The sequence below is a fragment of the Ochotona princeps genome, chromosome 7 (assembly GCF_030435755.1).
Source record: "Ochotona princeps isolate mOchPri1 chromosome 7, mOchPri1.hap1, whole genome shotgun sequence".
NCBI lineage: Eukaryota > Metazoa > Chordata > Mammalia > Lagomorpha > Ochotonidae > Ochotona > Ochotona princeps.
Genome location: NC_080838.1, coordinates 36,977,193 through 37,000,186, shown reverse-complemented (window position 1 = coordinate 37,000,186; position 22,994 = coordinate 36,977,193). Strand labels below are relative to the sequence as shown.

The 22,994-nt window shown below is 35.9% G+C and overlaps 1 protein-coding gene across 13 annotated transcripts in view; it reads left to right on the top strand.

Moving 5' to 3' along the window:
• The window catches only part of CAMK2D (calcium/calmodulin dependent protein kinase II delta), a 267,307-nt gene that overhangs the window by 179,304 nt on the left and 65,009 nt on the right, over positions 1-22,994 (top strand). For 8 of the 13 annotated variants that reach the window (XM_036495017.2, XM_036495016.2, XM_058666953.1 and 5 more), the window contains exons 7-8: positions 10,725-10,827; positions 16,681-16,764. In XM_036495017.2, the coding sequence (XP_036350910.1) occupies positions 10,725-10,827; positions 16,681-16,764 (187 nt within the window). Of the gene's footprint in view, positions 1-299; positions 373-10,724; positions 10,828-16,680; positions 16,765-22,994 lie in introns of those variants that run through there. The other 5 variants (XM_004594510.3, XM_058666957.1, XM_058666959.1 and 2 more) reach the window with 2 other exon arrangements.

Below are 22,994 nucleotides of genomic sequence, written 5' to 3'. Positions count from 1 at the left end.
TGCAGTTCATTTCCTGGGAGAATTTATAACCAGGAAATGAGCTTCTGAATGAAATGAAAGCCTTTCAAAATGGATGTTTCTAGAACAAGCGGATCCACATTCTGATTTACATCTTGCAAGATCCAGATTGTTCTAAGGTAGTAGTCACTCTCCTTGAGCAATATGTTTACATTATTAAAGGTGATAAAACACAAGCTCCAGTTGTCTGCTAGCTCTACGCTTTGACCCGGTCTCTCTGAGGGTGTACAGAGTGAGTGTAAGCTTGGAACTAACACACGCCCCCTGGTGTTTGCATGCAGTCATTGCATTCAGCAGATCCTGGAGGCTGTGCTACACTGCCATCAGATGGGCGTAGTCCATCGGGACCTGAAGGTGAGTAATGCTGCTGGAACAGACAAACCACCACACAGTGCCTAATGACTGTTCAGCTGCAGTTATGCCTGTAAAAGCAAAAGCACAAACACTCAAGTTGTGTGGACTCCTTCCAACACATTGCTCATGATCCTTCCCACACCATAATCTTTTTTTTTTTCCATCTCTTCTCCAATACACGTATGAGACATGTAGGTCATTATTCATCCAGGGAAAAATAATATGCCAACATTAACAGTAAATAGGTTTCTACGTTTCCTTCCTCTTAAAAATGCCTGTGCCATTTAATGTGACTTAAAATAGGACTGAATATCTCTTCTTCAACTTCAGTTTATTCTGTGAACATGGATGTAACTACTAATTTGTAGGCATACCATGGATAACTAGCATTATGTAAATACTTGTCAGAGTTATAAAGTGATACAACATAAAGTTAATAAAGAGACATTTCACCTGAGTAGAAGGTGCTGATCTCTTTCCCTTAGCGTTAGTCCTAGGAATTTGAGGTCACATAGTCTCCTTGGCTTGCTCTTTTTATTTCTAAGACCTCGAAGACACCAACACTTTTTAAACATGCAAATGAAGAAAAGTATAAGAAAATATGCCGTTAAATACTATTTATGTTACACACAGATATTTGTGTATGTATATGAATAGTCTCTTATGAATACCTACTAATCTGCAACTTCTAGTACCACTAAGGATATGGAATTTTGCATTATTTAAAAGTGAAACAGTTTACAAGGCTACTGCTCTTTCTTCTTCCTTCCCCTCCCTCAGCAATCTGCTTTTATTAGTGAATATTCAGAGAAATAATGAAGGTGTAGGAATTTAGAGGAAAGAAAACTACCAGGAAGGAGGAATCCCATGTGTGGCTACTATGAAAAGTAGTTTTGATTCTTTGTTGAAATCTTAGCATTTTCCAGGCGTTAACACAAGTGTGGCAAGTGGTAGTTTAGGATATCAAGCACTTTAGGTGTTCAGTGGTAAGACCTATAGGGTTATGTACAGAGTACTGTCACATTTTCTAATGCTTTCATTTAATGCTCTAAAGAATATGTCTGTAGATTTCTACAGTTAGTTATATGCAGGTGCCTTTTGTCAGCAAAACATTGACACAATTTTCTGGAATCTTCCTTTAAGTTGATTCTGAGAGCTTTAAATATCAAAACCAAATGTGTCAGTAAGCGGCATGTTCTTGTCCAAGTCAATTATGACTACGTAAAAAAAGTTAATGCATTAGAATAAAGGAAAAAGTACAGTTATAATTCTTTGAAAATGCTTTTCTTTTCCTTGTCCTTACTGGTTGTGTAGAGCCTGAAGAGCCCTTTTTCTTGTGTCTCAGAATCCACAGTACTACTTTCCTTTTAATTAAACATATATGGACATGCACATTGTTTGTGTTGTCTGATCAGATGCTTTAATAAATTTATCACATAAAATATTTTACTCTGTGCTGTAGAACCCTAACTGTACTGTAAAAAACAAACATGAAAAAATGTGAATTTGATCCAATTACATTTAAGTTTACTTTTGTCATATCATGCTACTGAATTTCTGTAAATTTCTAGACAGCTAATCATTTCCAAAGCTGGAATTTTAATCAGAGGTATCACTAAACCTGAAATACAGATGTAAAGAAAATTTTTGTTTTTCTTTGGCATGTTAACTAAAGTCATTCATTAAACATTCAGGAAGATGATTTCAAGGGAGGCTTACTACCAAAAGGAATACCTGTTGCATTACCCATAAGATTTCTCCCACATGAGCCAGTATTTTGCTGTTCATTGTTATTCTAATCTTGGAAAAGAACAGAGATGAACTTTTGGGAACATTTGTTGCAGTTTCTCTGTTGTCCTAGTTTCCTTCAAATTGCTGACTCACATAGACTTGAGCTAAGTCTACTTGTTAGGGCTTGTTTCAGCTGGCCATCTCATGAAGATATTAAGATAGTCTAAAACTTGGACATTAGGGAGTGTATGTACAGTTTGAGTACGCCAGATCAGTAGCTTTGTCTGGTACCTTTTGTACCCAAGTTGTACACCTATACTCCAATAAATAATTTTTAATTCCATATTTACCAACACAGCAAAACAAAAACAATCAGCTGCTGATATTTCTTATATTAGAATTTAAACAAGAACATTGCCTTTACTAATCTTGTTTCCTATATTTTGTTTCCATATCCCAATTCATATGGTTGTTTATATGCAGTTCAGATGATTGATGCAATTGGTTTAACTGGTGTATTTCAGTGGGAGTAAACCACAAGGAATGCCAAGTTAATCATCATTATCAAGAGCATTTGTGAGCATCTGGGTGCTGTGCAGTTTGTTCTCTCAGCCCTTTCTGCAATAACAGCTGTTTAAGATAGTGTGTTACTCCACACCACTAACACAGAACTTGGTAATTAGCACGTATTTGCAGCATATTCCTGCAATTCAGTAACCCATGAGGTTTAACCAAAACACACTTAGAATATGAAAGATGACATTGACTAAAATAACTTTCTAAGTATGCCAGTTAGTATTTGAGAAATGTAGAAAGGATGAGTATATCTTCAGAATAAAGATCAGTATTTGATTAACTGCCACTCTTTGGGACTTATAAGAGTGGACTCCACCAAGTGGAAAATGAGCAGAATCTAGAAACAAGACTGAGGTTAGGCAAGCAATTTGATAAAGTCCCCGAAACTAGCAGGAGATGAAGGTTCACGGGGGGTAGAATAGCAGCATAAAAGAACTTAATCAGTCACATCTGGTGACACCTGGTAAATACACAGAACACAGTGCTTTGTCTGAGATACATCCAGAGGCAAGCTAATTATTATAGATCCACTTGTTATTGGGAAAACTTGCCAGTGCTGATACAATCAATTTCATGAATAGGACTTTGTCTTTGGGAGGATTAGGATCAGTGCAGGACCTTATGAATAAATATGGTTGCCATTTATGATGTAGTTATCCTGTACCCTGCACTGTGTTATATGAATAATTTTAACAGCTTACAAAGAGATATTATGCTCATTCTCATTTCATATAAGGGCAAGTTTAGCAATTGCAAGAGAAATTTATTCAAAGTGACTCAGCTAGTAAAATATGATTCATACTCCAGAAATTTGGTTGCAGGTTCAAAGCACTCCAGCAAGTGCTTAATCACTTCTCAGTTCAGCTGGATGAAATCAAAACATTGTACCGAGATCAAAGAATGGGTCAAAACAATGATGAAAAGCAAGTGCTCTAACGGTACCAAGAATTATTTAGGGGGCGGCATTGTAGTATATCAGTTTGAGACACCACCTACAACACTGATATCTGACACATGTGCTAGTTCCAGTCCAGGCTGCTCTAAATCTGATCCAGTTCCCTGTTAATGGTCTGGGAAAGCAGGAGAAGATTGCCCAAATGCTTGGGCTGCTGTATCCACATGGGGAATCTGGAAGAAGCTCCTGGTTCCTGGCTTCTACCTAGCCTAGCTCCAACCAATGCATCCCTGTGGGAAGTGAAACATTGGATAGAAGGTCTTGTTATCTCTCTCAGCCTCTCCTACCCCTTTAAATACATACATACTAAAAAGAAAATTATTTAGGAGAGGGATTCCATTATTTTATAGTGGATAAAGCTGCCATATGTAACATCAGCATCCCCTGGGCACTGAATCAAATCCCAGCTGCTCCACATCTGATTCAACTCCCTGCTAATGTACTTGGGAAAACAGCAGTAGATGATTCTGGTGCTAGGATACCTGCCCTCACATTTTAGACTCAAAAGAGGCTCCTGACTCCTGACTCCTACCTTCAGCCTTCAGTCTGGCCCATCCTCAACCATTATTTACCATTATTTACAAAGAAGTGTTCTCAGTTTAGTGAGCTGAAAGATTAAAGTAGTCTTCCTTATGGATCTTCCAAAAATATACAAATTTCATCATTACAGTTAAATAAAATTAAGTATATTTTAGATATAATATGGAAAGGCAATATATTTTACTAATAGAGTATATAAAACAAAAATTTCCTATTTTGAAAATCAACAAGTTGGCATTTGGATACTGACTTTGAGAAATGAATCATAGGGAAGAATAAAATGCATTTACCAGTTTTATTCTAGGATCTTCAAGGCAATCAGTTGAAATTGCTTACAAATAAATCATTTGTAAGAATGGAGCACTATAACTCACTGTTGGATATTCTTGAACTAATAGTTAAGTTCAACTATGAAAAGAGACGAGCAAATGTTTACCAAGTGTTTGTTGAGCAGCTACTAAGATATCTCTTAGCTGTGGGAATATATTGAAAACAAAATTGGAATAGACTTGTGTGCATGGAATCTTATAGGCCATCTATTTAAAGTTTGTTTTGAAGTATGTGGGAAATGTTTTTGGTGATATGCCTCTTAGAAAAGGCACAGTACATCAGACAAGAAGAATATCAGGCTAAAGGGAGGCTTCGGTGAAAAGTTCCAGTGTCACAAGAAGTCAAGGACTGTCAGGTCAGATATGTTGTTTCATTTAAGAATCTAGAGGATATAATTTCTGTGAAGCAAATGGCTTAAATAACTGAAAGGGAACAAACATACTTTATATGATTGTATTTCACACATAGTAATAATATTTCATCAGTTCAAATATAAATGATTACTAAGTGTCCTTATGAATAACAGTATGGATATGAGACAATATACACACCATGTTTAAATAAAAGTTTAAAGGACATATCATTTGAAAATAATGTATGTCTAGATATTTTAGAAGTAAATTATGTACATGAAAAATATAATAATTTATTTAGACATCTTCACATTTCCTTACTGAGCACTCAGTGTGTATCAGGCAGTGGTGAACCAGGTTCTTGGTATGTGGGCACTGGAGTGCCATTTTCGTTCTTTCCTTCTACACAACAGTGTATGCTGATACTATAGAAAATAGGAAAGCAGTGCACATTGAGTCTTACTTGATCCTATGGCTTTGCCAATAGAAATAGTACTTTCTATTTCTTAATATGTCAGCTAGAAACAGCTATATTAAGAACATGAATTCAGGGACCAGTGTTACGTTGTGGGCAAAACTGCTGCCTGAAAAATCAGTATCTCATATGGAAACTGATGCAACTCCTCGCTGCTCCAATTCTGATCTGGCTCCCTGCTAATGTTCTGTAAAAATAGCAAAAGGTGGCCCAAGTTCATGGGCTCCTGCTAACATGTGGGAAACCTAGAAGAGAATCTCCTGGTTCCTGGCTTTGGCCTAGTGCAGCCTTGCCCATTGCAGCAATTTGGAAAATGAGTCAGCAGATGGAAAATCTTTTTATGTCCAACACTTTCAAATAAATGAAGAAAGAAATAAATATCTAAATAGAAAAAAAAGAGAGCATGAATTTGATCATTAAAAATAAAAGCTACAGTCATCTGTGTCATGTACATGAATGAAGCAAGTGAGTTTTACATTCAAGTTGCTCAATTTATCTAACAGTTTCATTTCATTAATTTCTGGAAATGTTGTTCCACCTTCTTTGGCAACAAAAGTAAAATAAGGCACACCAAAGCTTTGAAAGAGTAACATGTTGTTGAGCAGGTGAGACTTTCCATTTATACAAGATAAAGATTATCCAAGAGAATATAAAAGTGGAAAAATATGGTATAACAAAAGTAATAACTCGCTGCTTTTTATTATTCAAAGAACAAAGAAGCATAAAAAGGGAAGTGGGTGATTTCACACCATATTCCTATTAGTTGTATGTTTGTACACAGAATCAGTAGTATGACTAATGCTGAAGATGATCATCACCTTTGCCAAATCTGTTCCATAGGAAAGATCACACAATTTGGTGAAGCAAGATTAAAACTATATCTTTTTATGAATTTTCTGTGTTTTGCTTGTATATGGATAGTAAATACTTTTGAGTACTTCAGAGTCTTCTGAAAGTGCCTCCTGAATGGACCACTTCTTAGAAACGAACTTGTTCTGTGTCATTGCAAGGTTTCCCTCAGTGTCATTTCTTTAAAAGGAAGGAACTGGGGAGTCTAACATCAAGTCCTTACTTCAAGTATTTGGACATTGCTGTCTCATTTACAGAATGATAGATTTGAGTTATTTTACCTCCCACGCCTTCCGATTCTGAAATGATGCCAGCAACTGGCCTCAGTAATTTGAGATATAGAACCATTTCAAGAAAATCTTGAATCCTATTGAAAAACATGCTATTGTGTCCATATGGAACTACAGAACAAACCTTGCAAACAGTTGTTGCTCATTGCAGCTGATGTGCTATAAATGGTTGTTGACACTTAGACCAGATGTCATGGAAAATTCTCCATCATTAGGAAGCAATGGTCTGGGGATGAAACCTTTGTACAAGAATGCCAGCAGAATGCATATCAAAGCAAACCCAGAAAGTGATTGCATTGCAAAGATTTAGGAATCATTTCACCATACAAGGACTAACATAATAGATTACATGTAACTTGATTTCATTTGTGCAGATACTTCTCAAATCATGATCATCCATTACAAAAATTATGTTATTCTGCTCACTGAAATGTCCAGCTGCACTGGAATGTGGTAACCACTCATTTGTACATTATCCCTGCAGAAAACAGAGACCTTGTGAGAATATCACATTGCATTTTAGATGCTGATTCAAGATAAAAATGAGTTGCTTATAATATTCATTTGAGAGATGAAAGAACTAATTAATTTCTATAGTCTATACATTGCCAAGTCTATTTAAAACCAGGTTATAAACCCAGATTCTCATATATTTTTACATCTTAATATATCTATTTCTCTGTGTCCTCTGGTCAACAGTAGCTGCATTAGAACCTATTTATGCATTTTACAAAGTTGAAATAATGACAAATAAGCATGTGGGGGTGATCCTCTTGAAAGAGTTAGCTACCAGTTAGGTGAATCTAGTCTTTCTCCTTTGGTGGAATATAACTGCAAATTCTCTTCCTCCATATAAAGATTCAGAGTTTGAACTAACCCATGACATGAACATTTGTAGTGCATATGTTTACATTTTAAGTTGGAGGCATCACATGATGACATTTTTTATTCAAACTGATACACTTAAAGGAGATACACAGAAATTGAATTTTGTGATAGATTTTATGTTGTATTGTAGCTGGCTATTCAAATCAATTTTGTGATGAAACATTAAAAAGCAAATAATTCCTTAAGAAGGAATCATCCTCATCCATCTCTGTTTCATAATTACCAGGAAACGTATACACAAGCACAAAGCTATTCCAGTGTTCTTCATTTTTAGATCTGTACAGAAAGCTTATTACCAAATAGGAAACGATCAGTGTAGATCCACATATTCCTTACTAGATAGGACACAAAGATTAATTACCCCTCACTAGGGGATGGAGGATTTCTCTGCACACCCCTCCTAAAACTGTTCTGTGCCTCAACTGTTGACAAAGGCCTTGTTAGATTTATAAGCCAGTATAGATTATCCTAAAATCTACCAAGTTCAGCAAAATTATGCATCAACACGATAAACTGCTAAATACTAAAATGAAAACAGACATGAGACAGCTGAATAGTACCCTATAGCCACTTTAGGATGTATAGCAGCTGGTGCTGAGTACAAACAAAAATTGAAGCGTCAATGAAGTAGTCACAGGATGTGATTAAGAACTTGCACTGTTATAACGTATTGATTACCCAATACCGTGTCAATTAATTCTATAATGTTGTAAATTGTTGTTGATGTTGTGCTGGGGCTTCTAATTGATCGGGACGATAATCTGCCAGCTCTGCCTTCAGACCAGAGAAGGTCTCGCCAAGAAACTGTTGAATTTATCTGGACAATAAGATGCTGGACTCTATGCTTGGTATATGTTTGCAATGAAAGAATCTCGACTTAATTTGAACTGTAATACTGCAACAAGGCGGAGGAATCCACCATGGGGGGAGAGTACGGGGAGGGGATAGGGGAATCCCAGGGCCTATGAATCTGTGTCACATAATGCAACGTAATAAATAATAAAAATATTTTTGATCTATACAACCTTGAACTATACCTTCCTCTTCCTGTACCATAACTGCAGCTGAACAGTCTTCATAGGTATAAGTGAAACACAAACCAAATGGATTTATTATTTCCTTGGTGACTCACAAAGCCCAAAAGTGAGGCCTTCCACATCTCTAGATTTGAATATTTGCCTCAGTCCATAGAAGTCAGGCATGAAAAGTCTCTAAAGTGTTCCATTTCTTCTCAAAGAGCAGAACCTTGGTGTTTAAGGGCATAATGCACAAAGCACTGCCCAGAACCTTTTCTATATCGTGATAAGAGTAAAAAGCACAATAAATTTTTTAAAAGTTAATTCCTTTATGACACTATCATTTGCTTGACAGACTTCAATACCACTTGACATAGAAGTCCTAAAATGACTGTCTTAAGTAATTGAAACTCTTTCTTTGAATGAGTCTGTGGTTGATAAATTGGAACACAAGTGAATTTAGCAGAGATCTCTGAAATCTCAATTCATTCTCATATGAAGGTCAGGAAGAAATAGAATCAACTATTGCTTGAAGTTTTCTGTGGATTTTCTAAGTTATTTAGTCCATAAATTAGCATTAAAACAAAAATATCACTTTTTGATTAACTCAGAAAATTCACAAATGCGTTGAACCATAAATTTTTGTCGTGAAAATAAAATAGCATATACAAATAATTTAACATGATCAGATATGCTAGTGTATTGAGAGTTAGAATTCCAAATAAATTTAAATATTAACCTGTAGTGAAACTTATTTCAGCTTCAAAATCTTTTCATATTCTTGAGTTATCTTCATCTCAAATTTCAACTGAATTGTGTATTTAGAGCTGAGGTAGCTCTAGAACTCCATCAACCCTACAAAATTACACAAGTTTCTTCACATTTACCCGTTGTCACAATACCAGGAATCTGATGGCAGTGAGCAGCAGTAGCCTGAAGAAGAGTCTGGACTTGATTAAAACTTACTTCCCCACACTCTGATTTCTCATAGGTTTGTTTAACCTAATTTCTTCTGAATCCTGGTTATGGGTCTTTGCTAATTTGCATGGCTGGCTTAATCAAAAAGTTATATACTGGTTAGGCTGTGTTTACACAAGGTCAAAACAACTGAATTGACAATTCATTATTCAAAAAGTAAAATTAATGAAAAATTCAAAATTGCTTATTTGTCAACATACAAACAAAACCTATTTGATCGGACTTGTAGTTGTTTTGGCACTCAAAGATTCCATTGTTTCCCAACTCTTTTCAGTCTGAGACATACGTCTTAATTTGCTGATCCTTACCCGGTTAAAAAGATAAGATGTTGAACTGAGGACTCCTGTATATGCCAGTTCAACCATATGTTCATTCAGATTTCTGGAGCTGAGTAGACTCTAGTAAGTACATTAATCAGCCTCCTTTTCCTGGCTACCTAACTTCATTTCATAAAATCCGTGAAGGGGTGCCAAAGAAATTCAAGCCTTTGTCCTGCTGCTTACTTTCAAGTTATTCAGTGTATCTTCATGCATTGATTGGGAAACTGGTTATAGACACAGCCTAATTCCAAAATTGAGTCTCAGTCCTTAAGTAAAAAATACTCAATAAAATAAAAATGTTTCTTTCTTGTGATATTTTGAGTTTATGCAATTAGTATGCAAGGAGTTTTTTGAATCATAGTTTGAAGAAATGTAAATCATTTTTTTAAAAATACTGGCTTATACAAAAGCTATCTATAACATTTGGCAAACAGCAGTATGCTCTTTCTGCCTTTAAGGATAAACAGATTCTTAAAGACAGCAATTTTGATACGTAATTCAGACTAAGTCTCCAAAAATTCTACAGAAATTGTTTGGAAACATTGAAGCATCCAAAATCACTACATTCGGTTCCAAAACCTCTTGAAGTCAACTAGGATTTAATTTACACGTTTCTTTTGCCAAATGTCTGTAGATTGGCCCAACTTGTTATCATTTTGCCAAGTTTCCTTCTGCTTAAAATCATTGTTCTCTTTTAGACTTCTGAGTAAGTAAATGTCCATCTCCAAACCTGGACCTCAAGTGGTCCTTAGAAGCATGTGAACAGGTGAAGACAGGTGCCTCTTCCATTTGATGTTTCCCAATTGTATCGTCCCTTCTAACTACTATCTTTTCAATTCAGTTATGCATCTGTCTGAAGCCTGCACACATGACTATTTTTAATCATTCTTTAACCACATTTTCCCTGGGATTTAGGAATGACAGTCTCCAGGAGAGATGACAGTGCATGACATTTTTTTTCCTTTATTCTTGTAAAATGTTGTTAGCTTTGAATTGTCACTTAAAATAGATTCTCATGCTAGCCCCTCTGTTTTTTTCTTTCTAAATAAAGCCTGAGAATTTGCTTTTAGCTAGCAAATCCAAGGGAGCAGCTGTGAAACTGGCAGACTTTGGCTTAGCCATAGAAGTCCAAGGAGACCAACAGGCATGGTTTGGTGAGTACAGCCTCCCTCTTGCTTATGCTGTTATCTTCTTTTTTGAAACCCTTGGCTCCTTCCCAGTCATATAAGATGCAAACATTCTCCCAACAACCTGATTAATTTTAAGATTCTAGGTCTTAAGATTTCGTGCCTAACAATAGAACTTAAGGGGAAAATATTAATGAGAGAAGAAAATGACATTTGCATTTTTATAAAAATGTTGGTGAGAAAATGGATCCTGCACAATAATTAATGGGAAAGTGTTTCTTTTCGAAGAGTGTATTTTTGTAACTTTGAAATAATTTATGATCATGTGCGAACTCAAGTCAAGCCAAAAACCTGCTTTGAAAAATGGAAGGTACTTAAAAAAATAAAAATACCTATTAATACATAATTAATAGCATATTGTATATATTTACATACATGTATTATGTTTTGTGTGTCAACTACTTTGCCAGTGTTTTAGTTGCTGCTTAAGATTCTGGTCAATACTGAGATTTCTATTGATTCAAGACAGAAAGATGTGGCCTCTTTTATTACTCATTTTTAAGATCATAGATAGTCGTCCTCTAACAAAAGACAGATTAGCAAAAGAAAAGCATACCAAATTAATCCATTTTCCATTAAGTGGGTTCTTACGGAATGAAGACCCAAGGAATCAGGGTAAACTATTTTTATGCCGTGATTAGATGAAAAATGGCACTCATGTAGAAATCTGGACAAAAAAAAAAAAAAAAAACCATGGTCACTATCAGAATTCACCAAGGGTTTTCTGTTCAGATTCTCTCTGTAATTCTTCCCCTTGGTTGTGGGATGGGACCCTTTCTGGAACAAGGATCCAAGTACTCAAGATACTTCAGTGACTTTTGTTTCTATGACCAAGGAAGTGAAAGGATAGGATATTTCTAGGTTTTATGGGCAGTTTGATGAGAGAGGGATTATAGTTTTCGTGCCCCACCTTGCAGAAGATTACAGAGCAGGAGAAGTTAGGGTAGGAGGAGGTTAGAAAGATCTGGCGGCCAAGCCACTTTCCTGTGGTGTAAGTGTTAGGGCACCATAGGTTGGAATATTGTGTTCTGAGTCCCAACATTTATAGTTAAGGAAAATATTAACTCTAAAGAAATTTCAATTATGGCATTTCCAACCAAGCTTAACAACTATTGCAATATTCAGCCTGACCAGTGTTGTATCCTTGCTTTACTTGTGCCTCTGTTTGCTATGTCCCATAATTAACCTGTTTTTCACAGAGTTCTAAAATAGGACCTTTCCCCAATCCTCAGTCTTATTTCTGTTTTGATTTTCAGTGTGTTAAAGTTAGATGTTTTTCTAAGCATCCTTCTGATCTCTTTTCCTTTGAATAAAAGCAAACAGAAAATAAGACAAAAAGTACTTATTCCTTTGATTTTTAAGTGCAAATACTTCTCTATGAATATTCATTGTCACTGTTATACAAAACTTTATTCTGTAAAAATTGTACAATCTGGGTATAAGGTGTATAAACCATCATTTTTTAAAAAAATGATATGTATGATTTTTAAAAAATCTTCTCTGTACCCCTAATGTATGTCTCATGTAAAATGCACAGGACCCACCGTCTCTCTCTAATCTGCCTCTACCTGGTTAATGGCTGTAGGTGGCAGGACAAACTTCTCTTTGCCACAGACCCAATCCAAGACTTTGTTTCCTGCTGCTTGTTTTGTTTCAGTCATCCTGTTATTTCTCTCAGTAATTTCTTCTAAATTTAGTTGCACTGATTATAATAAATGTGTGCCTTGTTGCCACTCCCAATGAATATAATGTCATTTGCATTGTCACCTTTTGACATCTAAATAAACTCATTCTAGTTAACCTGCACACTGGAAAAAGATGGGCCTAGAGTTAGTTCTGTAAATTGTGAATTTCAGATTCATCTCTGGAAATGTGTATACTAGGCAGAGATACGGAATTTACAGTAACAGGATTTAGGAGTTACAAAAGAAGTGGTCAGGCAAGTGCAGAGCTGGAAAGATCCAGCTACTGGAGGTTTCTAAATTAAATAGACGATCCTGCCCTTCAAGCATCCTAGGCTTCTTAACCAGTCCCTCCTCATCATGCAGGGTGGGACTGCCTTAACATTGACCAGGAACACAAGGGCCAAGTATGAAACAATTGAGGAAATGCCAGTGGTTACCTGAGGAATTAGGGAGAAGTTGTCCACTGGCATGCAAGGAGATACAGGCATTGCAGAGGAATCGGCATATGGAAAGGCACAGAGGCATGAAGCTGTTGTTTCTATTTCAGGAAAAACAAGAAGTTTGATATGGTATTAACATGAAATATGCTGCGGTGAGTGGCAGTTAATGAGATTGGAAGGAATTGTATATGTTATTGAGTGGCTTGGCTTTTATGCAAGAAATTTTTAAAACCTTGATAAAAAGCTTTAAATGAAGAAGGACTTAATTGGGTTTCTGTAATGGGTAGGATGGGTTTGTGATATTTAGTCTACTTGTGAAAACCCCGTTAGGCTAATACACTTATTCTGATTATGCATAATAACAGCATGAACTAAAGACTATGTCAGTAGAGGCATTAGCAACTTCTAGATAATTCAAACAGCAGAGACTGCGAACTCAATGGAAATCTAGTTTAAAAGCAGTGAGAATTCCACACATAGGACAAATAGGATTATAGTTCTGCCTAGAGTAAAGTAGGACTCCACTTTATAAGATACTTGAGTTATTTGTCAGAAGAAAATAGGAACTAAGGCCAAGTCATACAACTGCCAGAATTGGATCAAGGTGATGACTAATTTCAGGACTAACATGAAAGATTCTATTATCAGACCTGGGGTTCAAATTTTCTTCAGCAACTTGGCTGGAGGATCACAAAAGTATTGGGATTTAGTTGCTCAATCTCTTCTGGTTTTAAATTGCGTTTTATCTTGTCTGCTGGATTACATAAACTTTGTGGGCTGGATTGTTTGTAAGGGAAAACTTGTACTTTGAAGCAGAATACCTGAACTTATATCCTGGCAAGAGTCTTAACAACCCTATCATCTTGAACAGGTCACTTTAACTCTATGAGCTCATTGTCTTCTTTGCAAGTAAGCTTTCCATATGAGTGTAACTGGGCTTTTTGCATGTAAAGATACATGCAAAGTTTTTATAGCTGACAGAGCAGCAGTGAAATTCCCACTTCTTTATTTGTACAGGACTATCAACAGTGGTTAAGGAGAAAACCATATTAGTTTAATAATGAAAGTGCAAAGCCTCATTTGTCTATGGAACTGAAAGTAGACTTTTCAATATATTTCTAGCATTTTCTTGCTTATGGAAAAAAGATAGCAACCATTCATTTGGTTCATGGAAGAATTACTTTGCTTGATTGCTATTATGGGTCTTTTTTTTTTAATTTGAAAGTTTTTAATGACATTATGTTGCAGTGGTTATATTTGTAAAAGCAAGTAATTCTAGTGTTTTCTTTATTTCAGCATTCTTATTGGCTTTAGAGTAGGAAACATGCTATTCATAAAGAAGAAAAAATATCATTAATTTTCCTATTCATAATATTCAATGTAATACTAGAGAGCCCAATATAATACTAAGTGCCAACGCTGTGGCATAGTAGACTAAGTTTCTGCCTGTGGTACTGGCATCCCATATGGGCACTGGTTCGTATTCCAGCTTCTCCACTTCTGATACAGCTTCCTGCTTATGGCCTGAGAAAGCCGTGGAGGTTGGCTAAAGTTCTTGGGCCCCTGAAACCGTGTGCGATACCCAGGAGAAGCTCCTTGCTCTCTGCTTTGGATTGGCACAGCTCTGGCCATTATAGCCATTTGGATAGTGAACCAGCATGTGGAAGATCTGTTTATCTCTCCTCCTTTCTCTGTTATGTTGCCTTTTAAATAAAAAATAAACATAAATCTTTAACAAAGAAAAAGTTAATGTTAGGTTCTTAGTCTCCCCAATTAAGTCCTTATCTGTTTCATCTCCATTATTTCTACACTCATGAGATCACATTTTATGTTACATTATTTCCTGTCATCCTTGCATTTTTTATGTATGTTTTAGTATTCTTAGCAATAAAGACTGTACCAGCTGCTCAGTCATTATATTAAATAAGGATGAGAATGATGGTGTTGTCTTCACATTTTACTCTGCAGAAGAGATTCTATAGTAATTTACATTTTACATGACCTTTTCATTTTTTACTCACATAGTAACTTCCCTGTGTTCTGTAGGGGAAATATGGCTAGCACTTCCTGGTTTTGGCCATATGTTAAGTTATTTAAAACATGTATTGAGATGTTACTAATTTTAGAGAGGGCCATATAGATTGTACATAAAAGAGCAGCTGAAATTCACACTGAGAAAGGATCATTGAACTTCAGTAGTTAAGGAGAACTTTGGAATGAAATAAAGAGAAAATGTAGAGGAAAATGTTGAGGATTCACAGACCAGAAAAGTACAATTAAGGGTGACCGTGAGTGACCTTAAAATTTAGCCATTCTAATTCTGTGAGGAATTAGAGAGGGTAGGCAGGAATGGGAACATGCATGTTGCATCCTGCAAACACTGGAAAAGTCTTCTAAATAATTGGGCTCATTCCTGCCTTGAAACTAGCTTTCACCACATACAGACAGTCCTCAAATTTTAGGCAGTGGAACTCATAATACCTCAGTAATTCTTTTTATCTCACCACTACCAAGGAGACATTCCTTTGAAGTAGAGATTGATTGGCAATGATCTGGGTAAAGCTTAAGCTACAAATTGTAGGTCTATTCTTGGATTCCCTTCTCATTATTAACTCCATCTCCCAATAAAACAAAGAAAAGAAACTATAGATATAAAAATGAGAGATTTTTGGGCTCGGCAGCATGGCCTAGTGGCTAAGGTCCTCGCCTTGATCCCATATGGCCGCTGGTTCTAATCCCGGCAGCCCCACTTCCTCTCTGTCTCTCCTCCTCTCAGTAATCTGACTTTGTAATAAAAATAAAATAAATCTTTAAAAAAAATGAGAGATTTTATATATGTGAGTGTGTATGTATGTGTATAATTTTAAAAAGATTGAATTCATATTCTTGTCTCATCTTTTTAAGATTTATTTTATTTCTTTGGAAGACAGAGCAGAGAGATAGAAGGAGAGAAAAGGAGATTCAGAGATAGATTCTTCCATCATCTAGTTCACTCTCCAAATGGTCCAAAAGCTAATTCTGGGCACAGGAACCGAAAGCTCCATCCGACCTTCCCACGTGAGTGGCATGGCCTTGTCTGTTTTCTGCTGACTTCCCAGATACATCAAGAATCTGGACCAGAAGCACAGCTGCCCGGATTGAGCAAACACTCGCATATGGGATACCTGTGTTTTACGAGGTGACTCTGTGCCACAACGTTGTCCTCCTCCTTGCTTAACTTTCTAATCTAACATTATACACAGAGTAAATATGCTTTATCTTTTAACATGCTGGTTTTCTATTTCATGTAAGTATAAATTTCCTTTCTTGGGTATTTTGTATCCCAGCAAATGTACAGTATGCTTCATCAGTGATTTCTGACCAGAGAAATCACTCATCATGTGTCATTTTTAAAAATATTCTTCAGGACGCTTATATATATGTGTGTGTGTATGTATGTGAATGCCTTTAAAGAAAACTTTCAGATGAGGATAGTTATTTTAGTATTTTTAAAGAAAATATTTTCTTAAGATACTCATTTATTTGAAAGCCAATTACAGAGACAAAAAGCAACTTATCTGTACTGTTATTTCTCTGAGAATCTTTTTTTCCTAATGAGCATATCATCAGATAAAGAAGTACAAAAATGTTTCTTTAGTCTTCCATTTAATATTAATTTTCTCAATTCAACTTTGATTAACCTCTGTTCTCTCTAGGTTTTGCTGGCACACCTGGATATCTTTCTCCAGAAGTTTTACGTAAAGATCCATATGGGAAACCAGTGGATATGTGGGCATGTGGTAAGAAGTTTTCATGTGAAGTTTTAATAGGCTGTTGGCACACTCTATTTGGTCTGTTATAATAAACTGAATGGATCGAGCAATAACAATAACAGAAATACTTTTCAGTTTTGGAGGCCAAGCAGCTGACAGATTTAGTGGCTTTGAGGTTCTACTTCTGTGTTCAGAAAACTGTCTTCTCTTTATGTCCCCACTTTTTGGAAGTGGTGAGAGAGTTCTCCAAGCTCTGTCCTATATATGAAGACACTAACCCCATTTGTGAGGCCTATAAAGGCCACCACTTCTAATACAGTCACATGGCAATTAGGATTTTAGCATAGGTGTTTTGAAAGCATATAAAGCATATGGTAAAATACTATCTGATATGGTAAATAAAATATTTGTTCATGAAAACATGTAAAAAAGATAAGGTTATCTTTGCAGATGGAATGATTTTATACATATAAAAGCCTAAAAACTCTACCAAAACAGATATTAGGACTAAAAATATTCAGTAAGGTTACAGGATACAAAGTCAACATATAAAAAGCAACATTTTTAATATACCAGTACCATTTTATTGAAAGGGAGATCAAGAAAGAAATCCTATTCACAATAACAATACACAATAAAAAAATAGGAATGCATTTAATTAAAGTGAAAGTTCTTTACAGTGGAAATTGTAAAACGCTGCTGAAAAATCATAAAAGAAACAAAACGTATAAACATAGTCTGTGTTAATGAGCTAGAAGAATGATATTATTAAAATATTCGTATTTCCCAAAACTGTATACAAACTCTATGCAACCCTAAGCAAAATACCAATATCAAAAGAGAAAAAATCTTAAAATTCATATTGAATGACAGAAGATACAGAACATCCAGAGTGATCCTCAACTATGAATAAATAAGTAAAATAAACATGATACATCACAATTCCAGACTTAAAAGCATATAACAAAACTATAGTAATTAAAACAGCATTTTATTGATATAAAAACCAACATATATGGGTGGATATTTGGTACAACAGTTAATTTGTTGCTTATGACTTGCCCATCCCTCATCTGAAAGCTTGATTCAAGTCCCACCTCTTACATGTACTATTCAGTTTCTGGCTAATGCACATCCTAAGAGGTAGCAGGTGATAGATAAAGTATTTGGGACCCTATGGCCCACATAATGAACCCATATAGAACTAACCTGAGCCATTTCACATTGTTGAAGGCATTTGAAAAGTTAATCAGGAGATGAATTCTCTGTCTCCCCTTCCCTTAAACACAGGTTAAGGAAACACAATTGATTTTTGTGAAAATGCAAAAATATACAATGGAGAAATCTTTTCAATATATATATACATAGTTTTTTTTAAGATTTATTCTTTTTTTTATTGGAAAGGCAGATATACAAAGAGGAGGAGAGACAGAGAGGAAAATCTTCTGTCCGATGGTTTACTCCCCAAGTGAGCGCAATGCTGGAGCTGAGCCAATCCGAATCCAGGAGCCAGGAGCTCTTCTGGGTCTCCCACGCGGGTGCAGGGCCCCAAGGATTTGGGCCATCCTCAACTGCTGTCCCAGGCCACAGGCAGGGAGCTGAATGGAAGTGGAGCTGTTGGGATTAGAACCAGCACCCATATGGGATCCTGGCTCGTGCAAGGCAAGGACTTTAACCACTATGCTATGCTATCGTGCCGGGCCCAGATTTTCATATATACATATATATGTAGAAAAATGAAATGTGTTCTTATCTCTCACTATATACAAATATCAACCCAAGAGAGAGTAAAGACATAAATGTAGGACCTGTGACCATGAAATAGCTGGAAAACCCAAGAGAAACACTTTGAGGACATTGGTTAAGGTAATGACTTTTAAAAAAATAAAATCCAAAATAGCAGGTAATGAAAGTAGACAAGTGAGAGTACATCAAAATGAGATGCTTCTGAACAGCAGGTTAAATAATCAGTAGCATGGAGAGACAACCAATTGATAGAACTGGAGAAAATACCTGCAGCCTGCTTGTCCTACAAAGACTTACTATTCAGAATATATCAGGAAGGAAGAGAGAGAGAAGGAAGGACGGACATATTCAGCAAATTAACAACCAATCCACTGGGCAGAGCACTGAATAAACATTTCTCAGAAAGGAGAAATACAAATGGCCCATAAATATTTGGGGAAAAAAGGTCAATAGCCTTATTGACCAGAAATAAGAACAAATAAAAAATACAATATGGCATCTAATTTACACCAGTTAGGAAGTATATTATGAAAAAGATGGTGAGGATATGGAAAAAGGGAAAAAATTTATTAACTATTTGTAGTCTTTTAAAAGTAATTTCATATATAGCTTTCATAATATCTTTTACCTTTAATTTTTGAAGACTCCTTTATATGCATGGGTTTTAAGATTTATTATACCAAAAAAACTGATGCATATTCTCCATGAAATTTTTGAAGATCCATTGAAATTAAAAATGATATCATTCCAATTTTAAGCTGATGTTCTCCAGTGGTCTACCTAGAATAGATGTCCTGAAGCTTTAGCCTACGGGAAGATCACTTGATTAAAGCACAAAATGACGTATTTTGAATTCAGTAGGTCTGGAATGGAAACACTAAATCCAGGAATACTCTGAGAACAGGAATGTGTATCATGCATTTATTTTGCTCCTCTCCCAACTAATCTGACTACCCATTCAATAAATGCCATGGTGCTTGACAAATATTAAGAATGAAGTAGTGGATCTTGGAGCACAATTATCTGGACAATTTAAGGTGACTAAACTGATTTAGGTTTGTCAGGCTCCTCCAAGGGAAAAAAAAATATTATATACACACCCAGACAAATACAATCGGAAAGATGTCTACCATGATTTTTATGATTAATTTCTATATTTCAATATAAATTTCAAATATATTAAAGTCTGAAATAAAGAGGAACCATGAGATGCTCTGAGATATCTTTTACTAGAATTGTCAACATAAAATAATCTTCTAAATTCTTGACACTGTGTTATTGCTATAAGTCTATAAATAGAAGATTAATTACCATAGTTTTGCTTTAGTACTGCAAACAGATTTCATTGCCTTTGGTGTTTGTCAGCAAGTCTAGAAGGAGTTGATTAAAAATTATTTGATTCCAAAAGTTTCATTTTAAAGGGAATTGAATCTGTCACTTCACCATGATAGATTATTCCATATCGTATTTCTTGTTAGGTTAATATCCTTACCAGCAGCAATTTAATGTTCAATTTTAGACTGGTTGAGTCTTGATTTTAGGTGTTACTTCCATACCTGGGAAGACAGATATGGAAATTTGTCATATTTATATTCATAAAACCTGTGTTCAAATATTTGCTTTAATTCTCCCAACCCTGATGCCTTCCTGTCTCAAAATTGGTTTCCTCCCCTGTAATGTAAGAATATATTGTTCCTAACCAATTGTATGATATAAAATACAACACACCTTAAGTGAGGAGATATTGTAGTCTGTAAAACCATTTAAAATATATGTGGAGGTGGGCATTCATCCTAGAACTTAAGCCGCAAATTGCGACAGACACATCCCATGTCAGAGTACCTGGGTTCAAGTCCCAGTTCTCCTGATTTTAATTTCCTGCTCATGCTCAACCTTAGGAAGCAGCAGCAACTACTCAAGAAGTTGAGTCTCTGCCATACACACTCAATTTGAGTTACTGGTTCATGTCTTCAGCCTAGCGCCAACCCCATCCCAGTGTTTGGTGGAATTCGGGCATGAATCAGTAAATGGGAGATCCTTTCTGTCTACCTGTCTGTTTCTCTCTCTCTCTCTCTCTCTCTCTCTCTCTCTCTTGCTCTTTTCTAACTCATTTTAAATGCAACTATTCACTATTCTAAAAGATTAGAATTGCTATTTAGTAACTTGATTCTGTTTTATTACTGCTTACATGAGTTCTCTAAGCCTAAATTCTAAAATGCCTTTGCATTGGAATATTGTTGTAAAATACCTGTTTAAAGTCTAAAAGTGATCCAGTACCTCAAATATCCGTTACAGTTAAGCAGCTCCTAGCACAGGTCTGTTTCTGCTGATGAAGAGCTGGGAGAGCTGGGAGAGTTGATAAAGCCAGCTTTTGTGGAAGATCAAATTGTGTTTTAAAAAAATGAAATAGAGCCACATTTTTGTGAAGGATAATGAGGTGAAATCTGAGTGCTGCACCCGGACTTTGAACACTGGAAGGATCATTCAGTGATGGACACTGGCCAGTGACCCAGGGAAGAGGGACTCCGTGTCATGTCTGGTTTGTTTTCGTTCTGCCTACTACATTGACTTGCCTCTGCTCTGTCTCCTTTTTCATTTGTCCATCCTTGTTTCCCAGTTTCTTTTTCATTTTCTCCTCACTTCATCCCTCCATTCCTCCGTCTCATCTGCTTTATGGGTAGGAAGCAATATATTTAGTCAGTAAGAAAGCACATCTAGCTCTTGAGTTCATTTGCTGTATGACAAACCACAAATTAGTCTCTGTAGCTTAGCCTCTTTAATAGAACCTGCCTCATGGTACTGCCAAGATAATACTTTTTTAGATACACTAAGTATTAATTATTATCATGCTTATCAGAAAGCATTTCTTTATAAATGAAGTTTCTAGAGAACAGACATGTAATCTTAAAGTAGACTTAAAAATAAAATTTATGGATTGAATGGTGGCATCATTTTACCCAAGAGGCTTTTGTGTTTTCTTTTCATCACCCATGCATTAGTTATTCAATGGCATGTGTTTTCAACTCCATGGTGCTGTAATTTTGTTGTTTTGACTTAATACTGGTTGTTGACCCTATTTTGTGGCTTCTCATTTAAGGGAAAGTATAGTGCTGGAGACTACCATTATCAGATGTGAAGATACATTGCAATATGCATCCCAATTTTGAAATCAAAGATAACTCCCAATGAAACTGTTGGACATATCTAGACAATTGGATGCTGGACTGTTTGACATTGTACCTGCAATGTCGGGGACACTTAAATAACAGACTGATGGAATCCTGACTGCTTTAAGGACTATACTACTGTAACAATATGGAGAAAATCAATTAGGGGTGGAAATTTGGAGGGGGGAAATCCCAAACTCTACTGAATTGTACCATAAAATTCGAAGATTCAAAATGAAAATTTAAAAAAAGCAAGTTTAATAGATAACTTAGCATCATTGCTATGATAATCAGCTGAATATTATAATGTCCATGTCTGATTGTCTCATTACCAAATTATCTACACCTGTCCTTGGTTTACTTTTAAATGTTATTTTTCATTTCTTTTATTGTGCAAGAGATGTTATTGTGTACAATTTCACAGTTTTTAAGTGTTATTTATTCAGAGAATTTAAATGAATCATTGATTTGGCTCTTATATTTAAAACATTTTTCATAATATGCAAATGTGATCAGCATTGAAGAATAGCAGAATTTTTAAAAGCCTAAAATAGGGCTCAGCGTGGTAGCCTAGCGGCTAAAGTCCTCGCCTTGCATACGCCAGCGTACCATATGGGCACCTGTTCTAATCCTGGTAGCCCTGCTTCCCATCCAGCCTGTGAGTTGGGAAAGCAGTCGAGGATGGCGCAAAGTCTTGGAACCCTGCACCCATGCAGGAGAAATGAAGGGGCTCCTTGCTCCTGGCCCCTGGCTTTGAATCAGCTCAGCTCCTGCCACTGCAGTCACTTGGGGAGTGAATCATCTGAGGGAAAATCTTTCTCTCTGTGTCTCCTTCTCTCTATCTGGCTTTCCAATAAAAAAAATCTTTAAAATAATAATAATAATAATAATAATAATAATAATAAAGGCCAAAAATACCCTGACATTTTGTACTCGAAATTCTTCGCTAGTTTTTGCAGCAAAACCAGTGGTGATATTTATATCTATCTGTATAGAAAAGCCCAGATCTCACATGGGCCCTCTGTCAGTTGGTCTGAGGTGAAAACAGGCAATCACATTTTCCTTAACCTGTTCCATGTGTCTCAGTTTAGACTCAGGCTTACACTTTCCAAATGCTGTATTCAATGTTAATGTTGCTTTGATAAATTTGAATTCACATAGTTTCTGGATTTCCTGTGTGAGTATATTTGCATAATATAGTTTGTGATACCTAGCCTTCTTTAAATAATGAAGTATCTTATAATATGATTTCACATGTATGTATGTATGATAATTTAGAAGGCAGAATCCCCAACTTTCTTGCACAGAAGATGGAATATTCATTTTGCTACTTGCTATCTAAGC